Source organism: Crinia signifera, chromosome 3 (assembly GCF_055691185.1).
Source record: "Crinia signifera chromosome 3, ASM5569118v1, whole genome shotgun sequence".
Classification (NCBI taxonomy): Eukaryota; Metazoa; Chordata; class Amphibia; order Anura; family Myobatrachidae; genus Crinia; species Crinia signifera.
Genome location: NC_139219.1, coordinates 248,819,132 through 248,845,616, shown reverse-complemented (window position 1 = coordinate 248,845,616; position 26,485 = coordinate 248,819,132). Strand labels below are relative to the sequence as shown.

Sequence of the window (26,485 nt, the reverse complement as noted above, 5' to 3'; positions counted from 1 at the left end):
CATACCACTCTTCTATTAACAGGTTCCTTTGACACAATCTGGGGTTGTCTCTGATTACCTCAGATAATGGGGTATATTCCATGCCCTGACGGCAAACTATTGACTGCAAGAAGAGCCGATAGCTCGCCGTCAGTGTATTCAACTCCCTCCCCTTCACTCGCTGTTTCCACCTCGCCTGTTTCTAAATCGCTGCATTTGTGGTGAACCTCGCCATTTAAGGGGATCCTGGCCATCCTCTAATGGCGTGGATTTGGGCCATACATTGAATGTGGTGAGGGGATGGCATGGGGGTTTGAAGGTGAGGATGGCCATTATTGCTGTACAAACTCCCTCGCCGAAGACATTGACTAATGCCCATAGTGTAGTCTATTCAGTTTTACTTTCTTGTTCAATATTATTAAAACTAAAAGTTATTATTACATTTGTACTAACCCTACTGTAAAGAATACTGGGACCGTCTGCAGAAGAAGAACGCAATGAAATGGGCATGGTTATACTAACTTGTGGTTGTGATTATATCTCCCTAGTAAGTCTGGACAGCTGTCAGGCTTCCACATTTCCTCAAGGACTTTGTAAGCCACCCACCCCCACAAAAATATATTTTATACAGTATCATCATGTTTGTCTTGTGGTACACATGCTTTATTGTATTTAATGCTCTAGGTTAAGGGTTAACTTGTTAGTTCTTTACTGATGCTAATAAACATTTTACAGAGTATGAGAATGTTCTGTAATATTTTCATGCTACATATAATAGCAATACTTTTTCGGTTTTTCTTGCTTAGTGAAGGAATATGGGAAGCCAAACTTTCATTTTGCAACTGAAATGTTGGATAATTCAAAATAATCTATGTCTCTGCATGATACACTTTATTTAATTATGCATGCAGAATTATTTCTCTAAACTTTAGTGTATTAATTACAATATGTAGTAATTAGAAATATATATTTCATCCTATAATAGTTTAACAAGCTTTAAGGTACAGTAAGCCCTGCTTAGACTTGTTTATAATTGCTTATTGCAAGCAGCACATCTGCAGACTCATTCAGGTACATTGCTTTGCTTATAATTACTAACTGCAAGCTACATGTAAACCTGATACACTGTAAACACATTGTGTAATGAGCTTGTAATCATTAAATAAGGGATTACAAAAATAAGTACTTACTCCATTGGGAAACCAGTCTCTGGTGAATATAGGCCATGTTTTCCAGTATGTATCATGCTTATACTGCCGGTGTACATGTTCCCCCAAACCATATATATTGCTACTGGGTAGTTTAATGGACAGTTGTAGGAACTGGTTAGCATACAGAAGTGGTCCTATCGTAGTGTCAAATCTAGTGGAGCAGAATATAAACAATTTGTTACAGTATGTGTATGTAAAACAAATCGCCTGATCCCAACTTCATCATTTATAAAGCTAAAATACAACAATGTTAATCTAAGATACAGTAAATTAGGGTATTGCACCACAATTCCCAATTACATTACTGAAAAAAAAAATTAGAATTAAGTTAATTGAAATTCTATTCTTAGGCATCATACAGAATTATGTCCAAGATGGTGGTTTTGTGACTGATTTAGCGCTATATTGAATGTTATTACTTTCTGATAGCGCTAAATCAGTCAAAAAAGCCCCATCTTGCACATATTTATCTTCTAGTGGTTTGACAAACACTAATTGTGGTCTGATAGCTGCATGTCTGTTCATTTGTGCTCTTTTTTAGTTCATCCTTTTTTTGTGATATATCATACAAAATTAAACACAGTTTAAAAGGACAAAAACTAAAAGCAACAGTAGTACAGTAGTATGGGTATCCACGGGTATGAATAAGTAACAATCTGTCTTTAAAATATCAGAACATACTATACAACAAGGGATTAGCTACTATAAACATAGGTTGAACTAGATGGACGCAAGTTATTCAGCCTCACCTACTATGTAGTTATTTGAGAAACGGAATGATTAAATAAGAGAAGAGGTTGTACTAGGATGGGGGCTGGCATAGGTGTTGATCACACTATTTTTATAAGCCTATGGTAGTGTAAATGCAGAGTTCTGTTACTTGTCTATTTAATGAATATCTTATATTAATGTTGTGAGAAGGCACAGATTTCGTGTAGTATCCAATTTCTCCCAAAAAAAAACATAGGAAAAAAAAATGTATTTAGTTATTTTCCTAGATGTTTCATCAAGGTTTTTTTTTATCAGGCTGTCCTATTAGTCCAGTAAATAAAAAGCAAATTTGCAGGTTCAGTAAAACCTGTATGCTTTAGGCAACTGCAGCCCTGATTTCTCTGAAAATGGGGCTGCCTTCTGGGATTTTCCTTTGCCTGTGCCGGCTTATCAATGCTAATTGGATAGCACTCGGGAAACCAATCTCCCACAATCAGTGATCACAGGTAATTGGATATCCCTCCTTATTGTTCATTATTTTGCTTTTGAGACATGGGGCCATCTGTATTAGGATGTAAGAATCAGAAAGTGAGAGATTTTGGATAAGTTTGCCAATTATTTTATGCAATGATTTACCCTAAAAAAACAGGCTGATTTTGCCATGTAATTGATTGCTGCTTTAAAAAAAATGGAAAAGCTCTCCCAAAATCTCTCACTTTCGGATTCTTACAGCCTATTATATTTAGTGCATGATATTATCCACTGCCTGATTTCAAGATTTATATTTGTAAAAATATATTGCTTAGCCATTGCATATATCGATAATTTAATTGAATTAATATTTGCACTATATATAAACCCAGCAATATAGTAACTATTGTGCACATTTACTTTTTTTTTTGGAAGATTGTGCCATCTTATCTGTTCAAAGCAGCTATTATACTACCCTTATTAAAATGCCTAACTGTACTGGTGTTGCAGCATTGCCACTATGACTTAGTAGAAGTTGCCTGCAGGGTGGAGTGTTGGTTTGCTGCTTTGGGGTCTTGGCTGGTGTGGTATTCACATTCTCTTCCTTCACTCTATTGTATGTGTGACTGCGACTGGGGGTGGGCGGGTCATGAAGTAACGACATATGCCACAACCGCAGCCGCAGTGCACACTTGGGAGCAAATTGCATGGGAGCCAGAGTGGATTTTGTGGGGCCTATCTACTGACCCCTTAGTACTCGCCAGCGAGCACCTAGGTTGCCTTGTGGAAAAACCAGCTCTTGTGATTGAGGCTATATCTTTGGTAGCAGAGGATCTAAAAATGAATGGAAATTATGCAGGTGTTGTCTTTGGAGATGTAATGCCGACTTATGGCATGTGTATTAACATCAGGACCATCTGACAGCTAACAGACCCTATGTTGTGTGGATCTCCACCCAAAAATGTTGACACTACCAGTCCCTGCTTCCTATAATCCATACCCTCCCCATGTGCATTGCCTTGAACCTTGTAATTTTACCCAGTAGTGTCAGTAGTGCGACCCGTCACCACTGGAAGAGTGTGGAGTTTAGTGAGTCAGGGACAGACACGTTCTGTGCCGTTTGGCACCTCACTGCTTCTGAATACATAGCGAGGAGCAGCGTTCAGCTTTTATTATATAGGATGTTAGACTCCTATGCTGTATATGTCATGATATAGGGCCTTATTCTGGTTCACTCTCAGAGGCAAATTCCTTCTCAGATGGACAAAACCATGTGCACTGCAGGTGGGGCAGATATAACATTGTCAGATAGAATTACATTTGGGTAGGGTTTTTCTTCAAAGTGAGATCTATATTGCAGTGTAAAAATAAAACAGTCAGTATTTCACCAATATGTTTATACTGTAAATTTCAAGACACAATAACAATCAATTATTCCTCACACATATTGCTCATATAGGGCCAGATGCACCAAGCTTTAAAAACTGCAAAAGCCAATCAGCTCCTGTCATGTTAAAGGCTGGGTTTGAAAAATGGAAAGAAGGGGGGTAGTGACCATAAGCCACCCAAAAGCGCTGGTTAGATTAGGGCGATCAATTCGTATAGATGGGTATCAGGTGATCGATAGTGGCAATAATCCTTTTAACTTTGGGTAAAACTGCAGCCTCCTATCAAAGGTATTGTGAACCTTTGTGAATTTGAACAACCTGGGGAGTGATAGAAATCTACCACAAGGTGGCGCTGCTTTACCACAAAGTACAATTTTATACCATATTTTTGTGATATCACTTAGTTTTATTAAAAAAACATATTAAACAATTCATATGCATATACAATCAATACACTCAAATGGACAAACAAGACATACAACACTGAACATATATTGAGCAGAGCGATATATAAGAATGAGTTTGAAGAAACTCAGGGAGCCCGAGGTGTGCTCCCACCACCACCAGTGCTGTGCCTAAACACGTGCAAAGGGGGCAGCCGTACGAACGTTTGGACCCTCTCCCAAAGGAGAAAGGCCCCATGGTTCCCCTAACCCCCCTCAACCATAAGGCCGAGGAAGGGAAAAAAGGGATCGGTGGGTCCTCTTCGCCGAAGCTCAGAGAGACCCGCGTTTCCTCCACCCCCGGAAGGGTTTTGGACGGTGGGTCCTCCGCACCCGAAGGTTTGGAGAGACCCGCTTAGGCTTCCCTCCGCCTTGCGGCTCGGGGTTGCCCTCGAGGGGACCGGGACTCTCCCCAAAAGGTGAAGAGTCCCAGCCACGTTTGGGGAACGAAAGGCCCGTTAGGGACAGCCGCACTACCCAAATCAAAAAAACGTGACAAAACTAACGAAAAACGTGAAGTGCTCAAAAGTGCAAATCAAAGAAATAAATAAAAGAGGCCCTAGCCAGAAGGAAGCCGCCGACTACATACAAGGCGGAGAAACGCGTATTGGAAGCCCGATACAGCCCGTTGCCAGGATCCCGTTACGCTGCACTCACTAGCGTGTGTTACACCACTAAAAGTCGGGTGAGCAGATCTGACTGCATATTCATAAAGGAGCCCTAACCACAAGAACACTTGTCGCCTGGAGCTGGTCTAACTATATTATCTTAAAACGGACTGCTCGGATATAGGGAAAGTGACTGGGATCTCCATGATCCAAAGTAGGATCAAATATGCTACAAACTACTGAACGGGACTGGTAACTATCTTGCCATGATTTAAATGCCTCGAAATATATAAAGCCTCATTCTTATATATCGCTCTGCTCAATATATGTTCAGTGTTGTATGTCTTGTTTGTCCATTTGAGTGTATTGATTGTATATGCATATGAATTGTTTAATATGTTTTTTTAATAAAACTAAGTGATATCACAAAAATATGGTATAAAATTGTACTTTGTGGTAAAGCAGCGCCACCTTGTGGTAGATTTCTATCACTCCCCGGGTTTGAAAAATGACAGTAGAGCTGGTTGGCTGTTTGGTTCTCACTCTCCACTTTACCACTTTTTGCATCTTGGTGTATCTGGCCCACTGGGATGGCTTAGTCTTTATTAATTAAATAATAAAACCAAATGTCTAGTGACTTTAGATTTATTAATAATCAAGATTATTGAGGCATAAGATTGTTAATGTACATACATAAAACCGCAAAATATATGTTAAAGCAAAACAATATTGCTTACATGACTCTGGCATCGGGTGTTTTCCTCATCACCTTAATGCCAAAAGGCTTCTCTACCAAATCAACACTATAATTTGGGTTTTGTTCCGCTGTTCCAGTAAAATCTTTTACATGCTCATGAGGAACTTCAAATCTTTTAGTCTTAGGGTCTGTTATCTATAGAGAAAAAAATGTAATATTTATTTATATTAACAAGAGAACACATTTTTTTCTTAAAAATAAATTCTACTCACTGCATATGTGTCCATCTTATACAACTAGCTTCAATATGCCATGCAGCAGGAGATGCATGGCATCAGTGAGCTGACAGGTCCTGTGCACCTCCCTTAGCATCAGGCATGTTTTCGCATTTGTATATCTATGTGTGACTGAGTCCTTATATGAAAATCAACATAAACACTTCATAAGCAGATTCAGACTCAGACACAGATCAAATTAATTGACACAGTCTCCTGGTGAATCTTTGATGCCCTGTGTTGCGATTAAGACACAGTTTCGGCAATAAAGACACCCAATTTTAGCAGAGTATCACCAGACCTGGCATCCCGATAGGGGATGTTTGGTGTGACTTCAGCAATAATGTAAAGAACACATCTGTATTGGGTAACAGAATTAATTAAAACAGAGACATGATTCAAAGCTAATCTGCTGTTCCGACCAAAACCAATGGGATATATGGAATAATGTATCACAAATTCTAAAGAGTAGTGATTGCAGAGAGGTTTGCCATAATAACCAAGCTGCAGTAGTGTAGCTAGCATTTATGAAGTATATTCTATAAAATTAAAGGTAGAACCTGTTTAATTGTTATGGGCAATTTCACCATTTATAAACTTCACCGTTCTTTAGAAGTTTAGATACAATTCTCTAATATGGATCTATTTAGAAAAGTAATAAAAAGGTTTTCTCTTACATTGAAAAGGTTTGTTGTATTTTAAAAATAAAGAAGCAGTGGTTAAAATGTCATTTTACAGCTGCTTTACAGTACTGTAAATATAATGTCATGTGTAGAGAGCACCTGATAAGGGGGGAGTACAGTATGAATTGCAAGCCAAAGAAGAGCTGCCGGAAAGAGGGGGTGTGGCCTCACAGCCCAGACCCCATTTCTGTCATACCAGGGTCCAGGAGATATAGGCTATCCCTGGTGACATCTGCGGCTGCAGTGTCAGCTCTAATACTATGACAGGAGCCTTGCCGTGTGCTGCATGTAATGTTAAAGTGCAGCACCCAGCTTTTGTCTCTGTAAAGACATCATTACTTTGGTGTCACCTCTTGTGAGTGACACTTGGGTGTGGCCCACACATTCCACATCCCCCCTTGTGGCACCCTGATTTGTAATAACCCACTGGCATTGTGGATTGAAGCAGGGAAGAGAATGAGCTAATACACCTCTCTCCCACAATCCACTGGTTTATCACCAAGTGACATCACGCTAGGTATGTCACATGGCTGAAAAGAAAATAATTTTTACTGCGCTTTTGAGGAAGGACACAAATAATGTTGGTACTTGTGGAGTATCACGGCTCCAATCGCATGCCATCGAATGCCATATGTAGTTGCATGAGATGGCATGCGATTTTTACAGTTTTTTAGCTATTTTTAGCAAAAATCACATCGCATCGCATTGCATGCAATCAAATCGCATGCGATGCGATTGCATGCGTTTTTGCACTGAAATGCATCCAAATGCATTGAAATGTGTAGCAAACATGTTAAATGCCCCCAAATGTCATTTTTGAAAGTGTTTTGAAAATCACTAAAAACCATATCATAGATACTGTAAAATAGCATGGAATTGGTGCTGGATATATAGCTCCACTTTGATATTTTTATATGGGAAGTTTTTATAATCCGCAAAATGGAAAAGGAATGGGGCTGCTGAGCCTTTGAAAAAGCTGGGAGATACCCAGTGAAATGCATCAGTTAGCACCCCCATTCCTTTTACATATTGCGGTTTATAAAAACTTCTCAAAGGACCCTGAACCAGAACCCAAAAAGTGGACATCAGAAAGAACTGGGGCTATTCCAAGAGAACCAAAGGACAGCATTCTAACACCACGGGGACCACTTCAATTGCAGCTTACAGCAGTAGCAGATATCCCAGATATCTCAGATATGTGAGTGACATTGACTGTCCCCCCAAATTTCCGGTATCCATTGGAGTCCAATAGGAACAGGGCCCGCTTAAAGAAAGGATCAGCGGTGTGCATTTCCCAAAAGCTAACCTTATATATCAAAGTGGAGCTATATATCCAATCATGCTATTTTACATATCTATGATATGGTTTCTAGTGATTTTTAATATGTTAATCATTAATCAATAAATTGTTTAATTGTTTAATAAATTGGACTCTCACCAGACATATATCCCAATTTCATGTTTAATGTTTTTTAAACTTTGTGTCTTCATTAAAACGGTATTTCACCATATGGAGATATTTCTTTGTATATTCTCTACACACGGGATAAATATGGAGAAATAAGGAGGACCACATTTGAGGACCTGGTTTCCAGATTCACTAACCACATGCGCAGATTGTCTACTTGATTGGTGGACAATTTATTAGGGTACGGTTCCCATCTTAAAACACCACTTGGAATTTATTTCGTAGTTTTATGGTTTTACACTATATTATTGTCTTTTCCTTACATGTTATATGAGTAACCCTTTGAGATACATGTGAAGGAGAGACACAAAGAAGGAGCGCCTGAAAGAACTGTCGGTATTTTTTCTGTTGTGGTTCTATGTGTAGTGTGTTTGGTGACACACTTGCCATGCAGGTCAGGCTGCTCCGCAGCGCAGTATTTAATCTAAAAAAAAACATTGTATTGCTAGTAATGTTAAATAGTCCAATACTATGGGCATACAATAAAGTATAGGCCATTATAAGGCAAAACGTTTACATACATTGCACAGAGGTAGAGTATTTCTCATTAGGAAAGGGCCCATCAAAATGTTGTTAGGTCTTTCACAAAGTGCTAACTACCAATAACAAGTTGGGGGATGGTGCTTCATAGCCTAACATTTGTGGGAGAGTGCGCATTTAAAGATGGACAGGCGGCATTGGTAAGGGTTGGGAATCACTGATGTGATAATTGATTGATTGGGGAGGTCTCTTCCACTTTACTGTTTGGATTTCTATCATCCTACTCTATGTTAACTTTTTGGATAACACCACGACCAGACAGGGTTTACTATGGCATGGTCGCATCTCATGCAACCAGTAATAAGTGCCTACCCGATCACTGCTGGAAAATCATGTTACAGCAGCCACTGGTCTAATGGTGTGTACACATGGTGAGATTCCTTTGCTATTCGACTTGCTATGCAATCTTTGCTAACTCATGTGCTATTTACATACAATTCATGCTATCTGCATTAGATTTACACTATATAGTCATTGCTGCCCTATCTATCTGGGTTTCAATTTGTGCTGTCCCAGGAGCGTGCATCGGTATCGCAAGGTAAAAAAACTGTGCGATCTGTATGCAATCTGCATGCGATTTTGACTATATAGTGCTGGATTGTACCATGTGTACACACCATGAGAAAGATTCCCCAGCCCCTCTGAACCCACTGCAGTGTGTTCTGTTAACTGTGGCCATATTGATTGCGCAGCCGGGTGGCACCCCCAACCCCCACCCGTACCCTAGAGTAAAATGACTGCAGTGTACATGGAGCTCATCACTGTGGCAGGTGACTAAACCTATGTAGGCTACAACTCCAGGTAGGCATTGCTGCAGGTATAGGTACCCCAGGCATCTCCTTTGTAAACAAACTTGGTACAGTAGGTGTCTACTTAAAGTATAATTATTTCAGCTTTTTTAATAAACAAACCTTAAATCTAAACCGATTTTTGGTCTGTATTTCTGCAGTAAGGTGTAGCTCCTCTATTTCCGTCCCATACACTTTCGGTGTAGGCAACCTTTGAAGATGAGCATCAAATCCTGCACAAAAATAACACAATATTTTTTTATTCTTTTAGACAATGAAAATAATGGCCCTTATTCTGGTTCACTCGCAAAGGCAAATTCCTTCTCAAATGGACAAAACCATGTGCGCTGCAGGTGGGGCGGATGTAACATGTGCAGAAAGAGTTAGATTTGGGTGTGATTTTACTTCAAAGTGAGATCTATATTACAGTGTAAAAATAAAGCAGTCAGTATTTTCCCTGCACAGAAACAAAATATCTCACTCAAATCAAGGTTTTGTCCATTTGAGAAGGAATTTGCCTTTGTCAGTGAACTAGAATAAGGGCCAATGTGTTCTGTTCAAGCAGAAACTTTACTTCAATAAATGCTGCATCTCTATACACTCTTATTGTTTAATTCAGAGATACTCAAACTACTGTATTAACCACTATTTTTAATGCTATCTTTTAATGACAATATACTGTACAATAGCATTTCCACAATAACAAGAATTACTGTACAATTTCCAAAACAAAATTGATTTATCATAACTGAAATACAGAAGAATTGATCCCAAAACAGAAAGTTTCATGATTTGGTTTACACTCATCCGGCAGTATAATGTGTTACCTTTTGTGGTGCTAATCTTGCCACCAACAACGTCATAGCCATGGCTGTGCGTATAGAAACACCACGGTGCAAGGTATTCATTATAAGGCACCCAGCAACATCCCCGTTGTTTGCAGGCCATCTGTAAACATAAGCAACAGTTTTAAACAAGTTACACAAGAGGACATAAAAGAAAATATCACTATCATGGAAAATGCACAGAGTATTCTGCCAGAGAAAGGAATTAAAATCAAACCTGGTTACACATAAAAGACTATGTGGCTGATTTAGAATTGCACAAGAGTTTACATACTGTAATAGGTGGCTATCGCATTTTCTCGCTCAGTGTGTACCCACTATATCCTATATCAGTAACAATGCATGCTCCCACGCAGCATTAGCGTCCCTTCCTGCCTTGTCGTCTGTACATGTACTGTAGCTCAATCTGAAAATATTGTCAGAGTCTGCGTGTATGGTGGGACATCGCTGACCCATATGGTCATTGTGTATGCGTTATATAGTTAACAATGTCAGTGGTGCTGGGGGAGCAAAGTGTGTACCCAGCTTCAGTCAAGACAGTAAAGGGGAGAAGGGGAGTTGTGCTGAGCAAGCTGACTTAAGCACAGATCGCTCAGCATACATAGTGGCACACAAGTGACGTACACGCAATGTGTGCTGAGCAATCTGTGCTTAGTGGGGTTTTGCCTATTGACTAATCTAGCAGGATAGACAGTACAAGCAAGCAAGGAAAAACAGTGTCTATCTCTGCGGGCGGCAGCGATGCACGGAACCACGCATCCCTGTCACCAGGGACCATACTCACAGAGCAATCAGTGCTTCATTTGTAAGTGATCTAGTCAGATTGCTTAGAAATGGTTAAAATCACCCCCTGTGTACAGGTATGTCCCTTTAGTCTTCCCCAATGTAGTATTTTAACATACTGTTTGTAACATTCATATCCAATTGTTTACTCAATTACTATCTGATGTTCATTGAAACCAAATTTAAATGATATTCCAGGCAAATCATGTTTAATGGTGCACTCTCTAAAGCTGATGAAATTCCTGAGTTTAATGTCTAAATTCTTGGCCAAAGTTATATATTACACATTAATGGCTTTCAAGAACAGATTTTCCTTGTATGAAGAAACTAACGTTTTCTCGCCCGGAATGGTAACAAGTTGCTGCTCCAGGTGATTAGTGTAACAAAAGTATCTATTCCTAAGCTGTAGAATGTAGATGTTCTCCGTCCTCATCTGTACACTTTACCTATTATCTGACTGGACATAGCACTGCAGAGATCTGTAATGTAAGCTTTCTATGTCCTGCATTGTTTACTACAATACTGGAGCAATATTATCCCTATACTATGGAGCCCTGGCTCCTGAGAAAGCTGCTGTAAGTGATCTGGCAGGCTGTGTGTATCTACACTGACATGCTTACTGCTATTTGTCAGATCCTGTCACTTTCCTGAATGAGGCTGGTAATACAAAGGTTGCCTGTTTAGTTCTATGTAATGAAGGGTGCTCTACCACATACTAGTGCAATAGTTCTATGGGAGTTTTCAGCCTGTGATAATCTGCTAGGGTGTATACCCCAGCAGATTGTGGTGTAACAGTGCAGCTTATTAATGGGGCTCGCGGACCTCCCTCACGATGGACAACTTGCTGCTTGTCTGACTTGTTCAATGTTCCTTAGTCTCTTAGACTCCTTTCCATTAGCTGCTTGTCCCTGTTGGTGTGTCTGTTTCACTTAAGGGATCCCCTGCTTGTACTGCTGCTGCTGCTCCCGAGTACTTGATGGACAGATTTATTAAGCATGGTGAAGTGATAAAGCTGCAGCCAGTCTGATTGGCTGATGTGTTATCACCTTCCACTTTATCACTTCACCAGGCTTAATACATTGCCCATGAGGATTGAGGGACCGGTTTAGGAGCTGCACTGAAGTGCTCCTGTCCACCTCCATACTGCTCCAGGCTATTGGACAAGCTGTTTTTTCAAGAGACTCCAGCTGCACAGCGCTGCATGCCACCACTGCTTAGCACCACCTGTCACTCACTTCCAACTGCCACTGGCCTTACCACCTGACTAGTCATGTGACCTACTCCTGAACTCTTGATCAGTTGCTGGGAAACATCTGCCTTTGAGAGTACATACACGTGCAATGTAGCGCTCTGTCCAGTGTCAGGGATACTGCATAATGAGGTATTGCAGATAGCTGAAGATGTATAATAGGAGTGTTGTTGAAGTTATGGGTTTGCACCAATGTCATCTTACACAAAAATCTGTCTGGTTTCAGATGGGTCTCTTGCACAAAGGGCAGAGAGCTGGGGGCTGTGCGGCAGCATAGATGTGTGTGACTCTAAAGACAGGCGTTCATGTCTGAGTAATCAGTGAATCTGCATCTGCAACCAAAAGAGACTAAAGTGTAAAGAAAAATGCATTTAACAGGTAAAGACACGAAAGAAACCCAGCAGTGATCTAATCTTAATAATGTTTTTGTTTTTCCTTGATCGGAGTCTGTACTAAGCTTTGCCAGAGATAAAGTAGCAGCAATCTGCTCCTAACTGTCAGGTTACAGGCTTTGTTTGAAAAAAAAAACCCACACAGTTGGTTATCTTCATACACTTTACCTCTCTCCAAGGCCTATAAAATAGACCTCATATAATAGAAATATTTTTATTTATCATCAATTGCTCACAAAAAAATATAAACACTTAGCAAAAATCCAGGTGTAGACAAAACATAAAAGAAAAACAGCATCAAGAATACAGAACAATACTTCATCACAAAAGCTGCAACCAAATACTCCCATTAATTATGTAAAATGTGTATTGCCTTTGTGAAGAAAAATTCCTCTAAAGCAACTGGTCCTACATAGAATGGAGCGATATCTCCGATTTAAAGGTAGTAAGAACAACTCTCCACTCGGGTGTGAGGACCCTCCAAAATGCTCTTCACTTCAGAAAGGAGCCGATTTTCACATACGTGATGGACGCTTGGTAGTGCAACCCCAATTATTTTAATTGCCATCGATACCACTTTCTGGGGAGATTTACGCTCCGCAGCAGAGCAAGAACCAAACCACACTAAACTACCATAAGTGAGAACACTTTCAATAATACAAGAGTAGAACTTCACTATTGTTCCCTTACACATACCAGACATATGTAATTTCCTTAGGAAAAACATATGCTGGTGTGCCTTCTTTAAAACAGTGTTCACATTCATCATTTCCTTGGTCTTATCCCCATTTAGGAACAGGCAATTGTCTCTACTCCAGGACTCTAGTCTGGACACTTCCAAATTATACGCTGTCTCATTATTATTATTAACAATAAGACCCACTATACAGAGAGAGTTGCTCTCTCCCTCCCCGCCAACGTGCCAGATTTTAGTATCTGGCGGCTGCTGGTGGATGATGTAAGCATCTCCAATGCATGCGCACCACATCAACTGTCTGGCAATGGTGTTGGTCATCGAATGGCAGGATGGGAGCCACTCAGATGAGAGTGGCTCCATCTGTATCAATATAATCTGCAGATTTTACAATTTGAACAGAGTTCGAAGAGGAGTCATAAGTAAACAGTGAGTACAGCAGTGTGCACAAGATGCATCCCTGAGGTAATCGCTGCTAACCAACAGTTCATCAGATACTTGATTTATTTATCCTGACACATTTGAAAAAGAAGGGGGATTGTTGTTGCTTTATGGTTATTATGCCAAACATGCATAAAACATATGCTCACCAAGGCACTTTATAACTGATTTTTAAATGTTCCTTATTTGTGTGTATTTACAATTTATATAATCTATAAGAATATTTTAACCTAATCAGCTCTTCAAATACTGTCTTCTGCTATGCTTTTCAAGAATCACTAAACAGTGTAATTAAATATTCTCTGTGTGAATGTGTTGGGGAAACAGCATAAAATTACTAGTTAATGTTTAAAATTATTTTTTTAGGTATTTCCCACACAAAATTAATGTAGTTGATGTGCCCATACCAGGAGTCATGTTGAGTTTGGTGCAATCTGCACTAAAACCGTAAATAAATTTGCAATCAATAGGATAATATACAGCCAAGGTGCAACAGATTCCTCAGGGGCATAGGATTTTTAAATTGAACATCCATATAAAGAAGCTCTCTGATAGGCATACTGTATATGTGGCTCCTAAGATATTCATTTTGGGTGCCGGACGGGGTCCCGACCATCGGGATCCTGACAGTCATTCACCCGATGTTGGGATCCCGACTGATAAAACACAGGTTCCCAACGGCAACTAGCTATTCTCCCTTGTGGGGGTCCACAACCCCCATAGAGGGAGAATAGGTGGAGAGCGTGGCGAGCGTAGTGAGCGCGCAAGGTACTTTGTTGCATTCGCCATGCTGTCTGAGTCTGGCCAGTCAGGAACCCGACATCGGGCTAATGACTGTCGAGATCCCGACTGTCTGAACCCTATACCACACCCATTCATTTTAGACCTCCATGTATATCCTTTACCTACTGTAAGTGTTAGATGTTAAAATTTCAAAAGACTAATTGGATAGTCCCTGGCCGCACAAATACCTGCAGAGTAAATTACCACAGGTAATTGGCTATCCTCCTTTGTGTAGTATTTAGAAACATATTTTTAAAGACTAACAATAAACAATCACATAAAACCAATTATTACAACTAATTAAAAATAGTAGAATTTATTTCCTACTGGACCATAGATGTGATACAACATGTTAGGTAAATCACTATAAACCAAGATGAAACCACGGTAGATGTCCAAGGGTACTCTCTGATACGATTGGGAGGTCTCACTAGGTCCACCTCTCCAAAAAATTTGATTTGAAATAGCTCTTTCTCAAGGATGTTCATAATCGCCTATTTATTTATTTATTTATTTATTCGGTAACTGTAAATGAAGTCTGAAAAATTAAAATATTTGCAGACTCTGATAAGTTGTACTTAATGAAGGTGGTGGCTATGGAACTTGTAAGATGATCCACGCTTAAGGGGCTGGAAAGTGGGTATTGGTGGCATTGTGGTGTTGAGGGAGACAGTACCTTGAAGTTTAGCCTGGGTTGCAGAGAAGCCTTACATCGTCCATGCCACCAGCAATAAAGTCACCTATGTAGTTTTCAACACCACTAGGACACAGCAATCTAGAAGTGCAGCACAAATGTCTAAATTCATACTGCAATTGATGAAGTGGAGTTAATAACCATTGGCTATAGAAAGGCTTACCTCAGAAGCTATTTGGTCTGGAAGGCAGTCTATCCTGTTATTGATATTTGTTTCGGGGCACTGTGGTACAAATGGAGGATTCGTTGGTTTTACTGAGAAAATAAAGAAATATAAATAAATTACACTTAATTATTGCATTTGAGTTTGAACCTACTTATTTTCTTAGCTTCAACAGAAATCTTTCAAGAAAGATTATAGTAAAGAAGCCGACTGTATCAGGAGATAAGGGTTCTATCCTCTGAGCTACTAATTTATTAACGTAATCACATCAAAAAATAGAAACAACAGGAGACATTCACTGTCTTATTTAAACCATAAACAGCATAAGAGATTATTAAAAATTATCTTGTAAATCTACATCGGGGAAAAATAATTAAGTTAAAAAAATCTCTAAACGTTAAAGTAACACTAACTAATATATTTATTTTGAAAATGCTCAAGAGAGAAGGATGAGAGGAAAGTACAGTATATTTGGAAATTTATATAGTGATATTAGAATGTATTAGTAATTTCTGTATGTCTCTCAGTGTTATAGATTGTAAAAAAAATGTAAATGGCATTACTTATTTATTGAAATGTTGCAATAATATAAATGCAATATAATAAATGAAACACGTGCCTGTAAATCACATTATACCTGACAGTCCAAGTACAAAACATTTCTACTCGTTGAGTTTTGTGATGATAATATTATACTGAGCTGCAATGGTAATAATATAGGGTTGTAGAGACGAAATCAGTTTCATACAGCATAGCAATATTTATATAATTTGTAACAAATAAATCACCAAATGGTGATCACAATACAGGATGACATTGACATTGCAGACTGCTCATATTTAGTTTTGTTATCTTTAACGATTAGAAGTATTTAAGCTGCACTGGTCAAAAAATCCAGTCAATATTTGCAATCAGGAATATTACATTTTGAATGTATGCCTATATATTTCACCAGTAATATATAAATACTTTGATGCAAAGTTTGTACTCTATAGTACCATAATTTATAATTAAAAGGATTTATCTAGTTGCATACTTTGAAATTTATCTAGTGGCATTCAAGAACTTTATTGGGTGCTTTAGTACTTGCAGCAGGGCTATAGTACTTTCCTTTATGATGTAATAAGGAATATTGAGGCAAATGTACAGTATTAAGCCTGGTAAAGAGATAAAGTTGAGATAAAGGGGGGAGGTGATAACACACCAGCCAATCAACTCCAAACTGTCATATTTTAAACATAGCTGATACTGTACGTTAATCTTCTACTTAATCTCCATTTTATCGCTTCACCAGGCTTAATACCTCTGCCCCAGTGATTCTATTTATAGCATACACTGGGGGAAATGTTCTAAGATGGGAGTTCTATTTCACATGGGATGTTGCTATGAGTAACCAATCAGTATCTACTTCTTATTTATTTAGCACCTTCTAGAAGATATTAGATAGGATCTGATTGGTTGCTGATAGCAACATACCATGTGAAATAGAATTCCCCCCACTGTGCATGTATTGTATGTGTGTTCAGATGGGGCCACTCTCGTTCTTTCCGCCAGATCACCATGCGCAGGTATCTGGCGGACAGGGAAGTACGAGCTTTTTACACGCTCACATGTCCATTGCTGAGAATGGGTTGTATCAGCGCTGCTGTATGTCCATTTTATTTGGTTTGAATAATGTCTTAATGTATAAAAAGTAGTACCCCCTAAGAAAAGTGTTTTTTTTTTCTTTCCTTTGAAAATATAAAATATATAATATACAGTACAGTATATTCAAATATTAGGGTGTGATATTGAAATCTTGTATCTTGGATTTATACTCTTTTTACTTGTTCTTTAGCTTGTGCAGGAAGTCAATCTAGACACTGTGCTAATAAGTCACTGATATTTCAGTTGAAATGTGAACAGCATAAAAATTACACAAATAGGCCCAGCAAGTGGAGAGAAACACCTCAGCAATAAACAGGGTAAACAATCATTTTAAATAATAAAGAAGTCTTTAAAAATGTTGTAACTCGAACAGAGAAGTTTAAATTTCACCATCTTTTCCACACTCAGTCAGTGTCTATACACACTGTAATACCGGTTAGTCTTGAGATTCCACCATTGGCCAGCAAACTTGCACTAGGCCCATGGCAGGTGCCAAATACCATGTGAGTATAGCCTGGAAAGATTAAGCATCTTTCCAGGCTATACTGGAAAGATGCTCAAACAAATCAGTGACACACCCACGACACTCCCATAAAGCCCATAACAATGACTATTGCTCGTAATCTGCCCACCTCCCAGGCAAGGAGCGCTTGTGAGAGGTAACTGGATTGGCAAATAAAGGATTTGTGTCAGAATTTGTGTCTGTGATCACATACAGTTCCTGCTGGGCTGATGTGCAGAGATTTAACATTTGGTAGGTTATATTATTTCTGTGTAGGGTAAATACTGGCTGCTTTTGCATGTAGCCAACAGATGTAAGACAGCTTTATTTTTACTGCACTTCAGATTTTAATTTTAACACACCCCACCCAGATATAAATCTTTCTGAACATGATACATTTGCTCCACCTGCTGTGCAACATGGTTTAGCCCAGTTTCTTGCTTTATTCACACACAGGAATTGGGCCCCATGTTCTGCTGTGTTTTGGTTGTTGTTATCTGTTGCCGAACCTGTGATTTGTCTTGACTTTGTTGTTTGCCTACCACTTCTGCCTAAACCCAGATCCTGACCAACTAATAGGGTGATCAGGTTGCAGCCTGGGGTATTTGGTCTGGCGGGTGCAGCGCGGGAGGGGGAATGGCATGGAATTGACAAAAACAACCTCCCGAAAATGGCCACCAATTTTTAGAACACAAATGCTAAATGTCCTACTAGACCTCTAGCATAAGTGCAGATCCCAGGAGCACTGGTGCGCTCTGAGTAGTAACCCCCTGGCAATGAACATGTAACCACCTGTTAATGAGCAATAAACCACTGGCAAAGATCACGTAACCCCTGGCAACAACCACATAACCCCTGGCAACGAGCATGTAGGTACATTTTTATATAATTAATGCATAGGGCAGCTGGAACCCTTAATCAAGCCTCCCTAATCCTAAGAATTTTACCTGTATACCTGGTACTATTGTACCGGTAATATACAGAGCTGCAAGACATATTTATATATTAAAAAGCTTAGGATAGAGATGTGCTGTACAATAATTATTCTAAATGCTTGAAGAAATATGATATTTAGACATCATGCTTGAAAAAAGGATGAACATAGTTCTAGATGCAGAGAGAGAACATAAAACGAATAAACATTTTTTAATAAAGAATAAACTTTAAACAAATGCTGATTTAATTGCCTTTTATCAGCTTCAATTATTTATTGTGACAATAACAACACTTACATTTCTAAGATAGTAAACTTTATAGAAACTCCTCTGGTTGTGAGTTGTCAGCCCTGTCCTTATTTGCATTTGAAAATATGTGAATATCTAGTTTATTGCAAATTTTACTCAAGATCTGTTATGGTATTTTTTTTTTTTATATTTAATTTAGTGATTCAACCATCTGCTTAATTCTGTAATTCTGGAGGACATGTAATAGCCAAATAAATCATTCGTTATGTGCATGACAATAAAAAACTTTTGTCCTTTTTGGGAACTTTGTTGAGGAAAAATAAAGAATAAAATATATTTTTCCATTCAAATTTTTTATTCACATTCATATTGTAAAATCTCAAAATGTCAAAATACACTATACAATATTGTCAATCCAAAATCAGTTGGCGATGGTTCATTGTACTGAAGGAACTTTGTTGAGTTTAAGTTTAGAATTTAAGGTTCAAAGTTTAACGTCACCAATTTTTATTCAATGTTTTCATTTCACAGTCCTCAAAAAAATAATGAAACTATAAAAATGTTTTCTTTTAAAGTTTAAATAGCTAGGTTTTATAGCATTAACCATTTCTGATTTGAACAGCAAACTGAGAGGGTTACACAGTAATGATCTCAAAAGCAAGCTCTTTCTCTAATGGGAAAAACTTTTTGAACTGAAGGTGGAGCAATGGAATATGTGCAGAGAGAGTTAGATTTGGGTTTGTTATTTTGTTTCTGTGAAGGGTAAATACTGGCTACTACATTTTTAACCTGCATTTTAGATTTCAGCTTGAACACACTTCACCCAACTCTAAATCTCTCTGCATATTTTACATTTGCCTAACCTTCTTACTGAAGAATTCCCTGAATTTAGTTGAACTTTCACAAAGTGTACATGATAGGACTGTCTCCAGCATTGTGAAAGCTGTTCACCTTGGCCAAATACTGTACTATTAAGAAGTTTAAATAACGTTTGAGAATTTACAGCAAATTTTTGAACTTAAGTGTTGACCTAATGGTTTGTGCAACACTTTTAGTTCAAGGTTCTCTTTCATGAGGATATCTCAGCGGCAGTGTATACAATAACATCAAATCAAATGGAAAACAAATCAATTGCCTATCAAACAATGCATCTCTATTGTTTTAGTACGATAGTATAGTTCCTATGCCAATAATTAAAAAAATATTGCTACTATGTAGAAAAATGTCAAGATTCATGATTGTGAATTTCATATTGCGTTCTGATTTTAACCAATTCATTACCTGTTTCTATTTCCTTGAGTCCTGGTTCACCTGTTGCAAAAAGTACGATAAACACTAACGATATTATTGCAACCAAAATAAACATCACAATGAGTGATATCTCCAAAGAACTAAATTTTCTTTTTTTCCCCATCTAAAAAATAAAAAGAAGAAAGGAGAAAACTTTAATTGATTTCTTATACATAAAACAACAAATCCAAGACATTAGTCAACAATTCGTCTTTTTAATTATGCATTAAGAGGTGCACCCTGTTACACGTAATGGTAGAGGGTTGTATTTTTGACTGAAAAGCTCGATAGATGCGTCTAATAAGACATTCACAGCAAAATATACAGTAACTGTCAAAGTAACAGGGATTATAGATGTTATGGGTCCCACAGCTGTTTTTGTGTTTACATGTGTTTTTTTTATCCTACACCAATACATTAAACCTATATTAAATTTAATATAAAGATACATGTTTGTAATGCTCCTGTTCATAAATGTGAGTATCGATCTATTAGATTCATATTCGTATTTTAATATGTGTTTTTATTTAAAAAAAATCAATGTAATATGAGTGTACATTTTATGGGTAAGTTAAACCTTTATTAATATACAGCAGCAAAAATATTATAACTTGTGTAATTACTGAGCATTATTCTCATACTGTAAATACATATGAAACGGTTTCCATAATTTGTTAAATTGGCATCAAAGAGACGTCATTTGTAGTACTCCTGGCTCACTTTTATTTTCATAGTGTAAAAGTACACTAGTTTTATAAAATAGGAGATGGGTTGTGTCTTGGTAAACACCCCACCACCTAAAAAAGGAAACAAACCATGCACTACTAAATATAATTCTATACTAAATACTATAGCAGTGGTTGCTGTTGACAAGGCATGTCCAACCTGCGGCCCTCCAGCTGTTGTGAAATTACACATCCCAGCATGCCTTGCCATAGTTTTAGCATGCCCTAATATCAAAACTGTGGCAAGACCTTCCGGGATGTGTAGTTTCACAACAGCTGGAGGGCCGCAGGTTGGACATGCCTGCTGTAGACTATACTGAAAAGTTATTGATAAGATATATAACCAATAAATAACTAAGGGCCATATGTATCAAGCTTCAAAAAAGTGATAAAGTGGAGAATGATAAACACATCAGCCAATCAGCTCCTACATGTCCTTTTTCAAACCCAGCCTGTAACATTACAAGTAGGAGCTGATTGGCTGGCTCAATATCTTCAACTTTTTGCTGTTCTCTAGTAAAAACATAAACATACATATTTATTTCCACCAATCTAGCTCTAGACTTAGAGGTCTCCAGTATGTACTGCGCTATGTCTTGGAGAGAAATAAAGTTCACAGAGATAAAGTACCAGCCAGATAGCTAACTGTATTTTCTTCAAATACAAATATTACAAATGCAATATTTAGGGTTAGGAATAATATTCATATAACTCAATTCTTCAATTACTAAGAACATTTGCGTTATAAATTTCAATCAGATGAAAGCTATGTATTTTCTTTTTTTACTGTCTCTTTACAATGATTTGTACTAAGTACCTCCGTAACCACTGTTTGCAAAGCCTGTATGCTGTACCATCACTAGTTGCACACCCTTCCAACAACAAGCTGGCAGGGTGTGCCAGCTTTGGAAGAAAAGTGCTACATCCGGTCGAACTCATGCTTCAGTTGCCATGAAAATAATATTATTACTGCTGCCTTTGAGCAGCATGATCAAGATGGTACCGTTGATGGCTGCCTAGGAGCTGTGCAGCTCAGCCAAATATGTTCCATGTGTGATAACTGTACTGTCTCTATGCTTGTATTGTTACCTACCTGGCTGTTTCGGCGACCAGTGGCGCCGCTGATGGCTGCCTAGGCGCTATTCAGCTTGGCGGGTATGTGCTCCCTATGTGATAACTGTACTGTCTCTGCTTAATGTTACCTTCCTGGCTGTTGCAGCGACCAGTGGCGCCGCTGATGGCTGCCTAGGCGCTGTGCAGCTCGGCGGTTATGTGTTCCCCACATGTAATGTCTTAACCCCTTCCTGACACAGCCAGTTTTTGCCTTCCTGACAGAGCCCTTTTTTTCAAATCTGACATGTATCACTTAAGTGGGGATAACTTTTTTTTGCTTTTACTTATCCCAGTGATTTTGAGATTGTTTTCTCGTGACACATTGTACTTCAAATTAGTGGTAAATTTGGGTCGATACAGTCTGTGTTTTTTTGTGAAAAATACCAAAATGTCGTAAAAAAATGGAAAATTTAGCAATTTGCTAAATGTTAAATTTTCTGCTTGTGAGACAAATAATCATACCACTCAAAATAGTTAATAACTAACATAGACCATATGTCTACTTTATGTTGCCATCATTATTTCAACCTCCTTTTAATTTTTTTGGACACTAGGAGGCTTACAATATGAATAGCAAATTCTCAAATTTTCAAGAAAATTTCAAACACTGATTTTTTTTAGGGACCAGTTCAGTTCTGATGTGACTTTGAGGGACTTGTATGTGAGACACCCCAATAAATGATGCCATTTCAAAAACTGCACCCTCACAGTATTCAAAACAGCATTTTGGAAGTTTGTTAACCCTTTAGGTGTTTCACAGGAATTAAAACAAAGTGTAGGTGAAATTTCAAAATTTCATTTTTTTTGCAGATTTGCAATTTTAATACATTTTTCTAAGGAACACAGTAGATTTTACTAGAGAAATGTGACTAAAAATTGATTCCCCCAATTCTTTTGTTTTCATAAATATCCTATATGTGGCCCTAGTGTGCACGTTGACCAAACCACAGGCTTCATAATAGAAGGAGCACCTACTTGATTTTGGAGCCTCCTTTTTATGAGATTATTTTTTAGGCACCATGTAGGTTTCTAGGCACCATAAGATGCTAAAATTTAGGAACCCCCCCACAAGTGACCCCATTTTGCAAACTACACCCCTCAGGGAATTCATCTAGGGGTATAGTGTACATTTCAAACCCCCAGGGGTTTCACCAATTGTGGTACAACTGGGCAGTGAAAATGAAAAATTACATTTTTTACACAAAAATGCAGTTCTGGCTCAAAATTTTTCATTTTCACAAGGAATGAAGGAGACAAAGCACCCCAAAATCTGTGCCCCAATTTCTCCCGAGTACGGCAATGCCTCACATGTGACCAAAAAATACCATTTGGGTGCATGGCAGGACTCAGAAGGGAAGGAGTGAATTTTGGATTTTGCAGCTCAGATTCTGGTGGAATGTTGGTGGGTGCTATGTCGCATTAGCAAGACCCCCCAAGCACCAATACAGTGGAACCCCCCCACAAGTGACCCCATTTTGCAAACTACACCCCTCAGGGAATTCATCTAGGGGTATAGTGTACATTTCAAACCCCCAGGGGTTTCACCAATTTTGATACAACTGGGCAGTGAAAATGAAAAATTACATTTTTTACACAAAAATGCAGTTCTGGCTCAAAATTTTCCATTTTCACAAGGAATGAAGGAGACAAAGCACCCCAAAATCTGTGCCCCAATTTCTCCCGAGTACGGCAATGCCTCACATGTGACCAAAAAATACCATTTGGGTGCATGGCAGGACTCAGAAGGGAAGGAGTGAATTTTGGATTTTGCAGCTCAGATTCTGGTGGAATGTTGGTGGGTGCTATGTCGCATTAGCAAGACCCCCCAAGCACCAATACAGTGGAACCCCCCCACAAGTGACCCCATTTTGCAAACTACACCCCTCAGGGAATTCATCTAGGGGTATAGTGTACATTTCAAACCCCCAGGGGTTTCACCAATTTTGATACAACTGGGCAGTGAAAATGAAAAATTACATTTTTTACACAAAAATGCAGTTCTGGCTCAAAATTTTCCATTTTCACAAGGAATGAAGGAGACAAAGCACCCCAAAATCTGTGCCCCAATTTCTCCCCAGTACGGCAATGCCTCACATGTGACCAAAAAATACCATTTGGGTGCATGGCAGGACTCAGAAGGGAAGGAGTGATTTTTGGATTTTGCAGCTCAGATTCTGGTGGAATGTTGGTGGGTGCTATGTCGCATTAGCAAGACCCCCCAAGCACCAATACAGTGGAACCCCCCCACAAGTGACCCCATTTTGCAAACTACACCCCTCAGGGAATTCATCTAGGGGTATAGTGTACATTTCAAACCCCCAGGGGTTTCACCAATTTTGATACAACTGGGCAGTGAAAATGAAAAATTACATTTTTTTACACAAAAATGCAGTTCTGGCTCAAAATTTTTCATTTTCACAAGGAATGAAGGAGACAAAGCACCCCAAAATCTGTGCCCCAATTTCTCCCCAGTACGGCAATGCCTCACATGTGACCAAAAAATACCATTTGGGTGCATGGCAGGACTCAGAAGGGAAGGAGTGATATTTGGATTTTGCAGCACAGATTCTGGTGGAATGTTGGTGGGTGCTATGTCGCATTAGCAAGACCCCCCAAGCACCAATACAGTGGAACCCCCCCACAAGTGACCCCATTTTGCAAACTACACCCCTCAGGGAATTCATCTAGGGGTATAGTGTACATTTCAAACCCCCAGGGGTTTCACCAATTTTGATACAACTGGGCAGTGAAAATGAAAAATTCAATTTTTTTACACAAAAATGCAGTTCTGGCTCAAAATTTTTCATTTTCACAAGGAATGAAGGAGACAAAGCACCCCAAAATCTGTGCCCCAATTTCTCCCCAGTACGGCAATGCCTCACATGTGACCAACAAATACCATTTGGGTGCATGGCAGGACTCAGAAGGGAAGGAGTGAATTTTGGATTTTGCAGCTCAGATTCTGGTGGAATGTTGGTGGGTGCTATGTCGCATTAGCAAGACCCCCCAAGCACCAATACAGTGGAACCCCCCCACAAGTGACCCCATTTTGCAAACTACATCCCTCAGGGAATTCATCTAGGGGTATAATGTACATTTCAAACCCCCAGGGGTTTCACCAATTTTGATACAACTGGGCAGTGAAAATGAAAAATTACATTTTTTTACACAAAAATGCAGTTCTGGCTCAAAATTTTTCATTTTCAGAAGGTATGAAGGAGAAAAAGCACCCCAAAATCTGTGCCCCAATTTCTCCCGAGTACGGCAATGCCTCATGTGTGACCAAAAAGTGGCAGGACTCAGAAGGGAAGGAGTGATATTTGGATTTTGCAGCACAAATTCTGGTGGAATGTTGGTGGGTGCTATGTCGCATTAGCAAGACCCCTAAAGCACCAATACAGTGGAACCCCCCCACAAGTGACCCCATTTTGCAAACTACACCCCTCAGGGAATTCATCTAGGGGTATAGTGTACATTTCAAACCCCCAGGGGTTTCACCAATTTTGATACAACTGGGCAGTGAAAATGAAAAATTACATTTTTTTACACAAAAATGCAGTTCTGGCTCAAAATTTTTCATTTTTAGAAGGTATGAAGGAGAAAAAGCACCCCAAAATCTGCGCCCCAATTTCTCCCGAGAACGGCAATGCCTCACATGTGACCAAAAAATACCAGTTGGGTGCATGGCAGGACTCAGAAGGGAAGGAGTGATATTTGGATTTTGCGGCTCAGATTCTGGTGGAATGAATGGTGGGTGCTATGTGGCATTAGCAAGACCCCCGAAGCACGGTGAAATTATGAACCTAATAATCCATAGATGTGTGGTATATTTTAAAACACTCCTTTATACATAGGCCGGGTTTGTCGGGGCAAGTGTCACACTGGAAAATAGTTTGCTTTCTTATTCCCTTTTTATAGCAAACTTTGCACCTTTTTTGTGTCCTGCCCTTTTTTCCAGTGGAGGGGATTTCATCAGGAAAATGCTGCCCTGGTACAATACGGGGGCCAGTACTAGAAGTACTGGGGCCCTCTGCCTGCTGGTTCCCAAATATTAGGCCCTTTATGACTTCCTCTTGAAAGTGCATAAATGTCCCCCTCTGGCCTGTAGAACGGAATAGCACGTAAGCGTTATACAGTGCCATCTGGATGATATACACGGCCAGCTTCTTGTACCAGATTTTTGTTTTCCGCAGGGCACTGTACGGCTTCAGTACCTGATCTGAAAGATCCACTCCGCCCATGTACCTATTGTAATCCAGGATACAATTAGGTTTTGAGGTGTGGGTACTGGTACCTCGTACAGGGACGGAGGTGGTACTGTCTCCGTGAATTGTTGTCAGTATAAGGACATCCCTCTTGTCCTTATATTTGACCAACAACATATTTTCGGTGCATATTCCCCTGCTTTCACCCCTTCTCATTACTTGGGCAATGTGCGTTTTTGGGAGGCCTCTTTGGTTCTTGCGCACAGTACCGCAAGCTGCTGTACCTCTTGAACCAAGGGCCTTAAACAGGGGGATGCTAGTGTAAAAGTTATCCACATAGAGGTGATAACCTTTATCCAGGAAGGGGTGCACTAAATCCCAGACAATTTTTCCACTAACACCTACGAGGGAGGGGGGGCATTCTGGCGGTTCAATTCTTGAATCCTTCCCTTCATATACCCTAAACATGTGGGTGTACCCTGAGGTGCTTTCACACAGCTTATACATTTTTAT

At 39.2% G+C, this 26,485-nt stretch overlaps 1 protein-coding gene and 1 long non-coding RNA gene across 3 annotated transcripts in view; one reads left to right on the top strand and one right to left on the bottom strand.

Moving 5' to 3' along the window:
• Positions 1–20,053, bottom strand: part of LOC146064391 (maltase-glucoamylase-like) — a 210,397-nt gene extending 190,344 nt beyond the window's left edge. The window contains exons 1-6 of the mRNA XM_083177838.1: positions 19,921–20,053; positions 15,307–15,398; positions 10,090–10,210; positions 9,386–9,495; positions 5,549–5,703; positions 1,170–1,341 (exon numbers count right to left, since the gene is read on the bottom strand). Of these exons, the coding sequence (XP_083033964.1) occupies positions 1,170–1,341; positions 5,549–5,703; positions 9,386–9,495; positions 10,090–10,210; positions 15,307–15,398; positions 19,921–20,053 (783 nt within the window). The remainder of the gene's footprint in view (positions 1–1,169; positions 1,342–5,548; positions 5,704–9,385; positions 9,496–10,089; positions 10,211–15,306; positions 15,399–19,920) is intronic.
• Positions 12,161–26,485, top strand: part of LOC146064392 (uncharacterized) — a 37,384-nt gene continuing 23,059 nt past the window's right edge. For both annotated transcript variants that reach the window (XR_014471803.1, XR_014471804.1), the window contains exons 1-2: positions 12,161–12,271; positions 12,366–12,517. This is a non-coding gene — a long non-coding RNA (uncharacterized LOC146064392). The remainder of the gene's footprint in view (positions 12,272–12,365; positions 12,518–26,485) is intronic.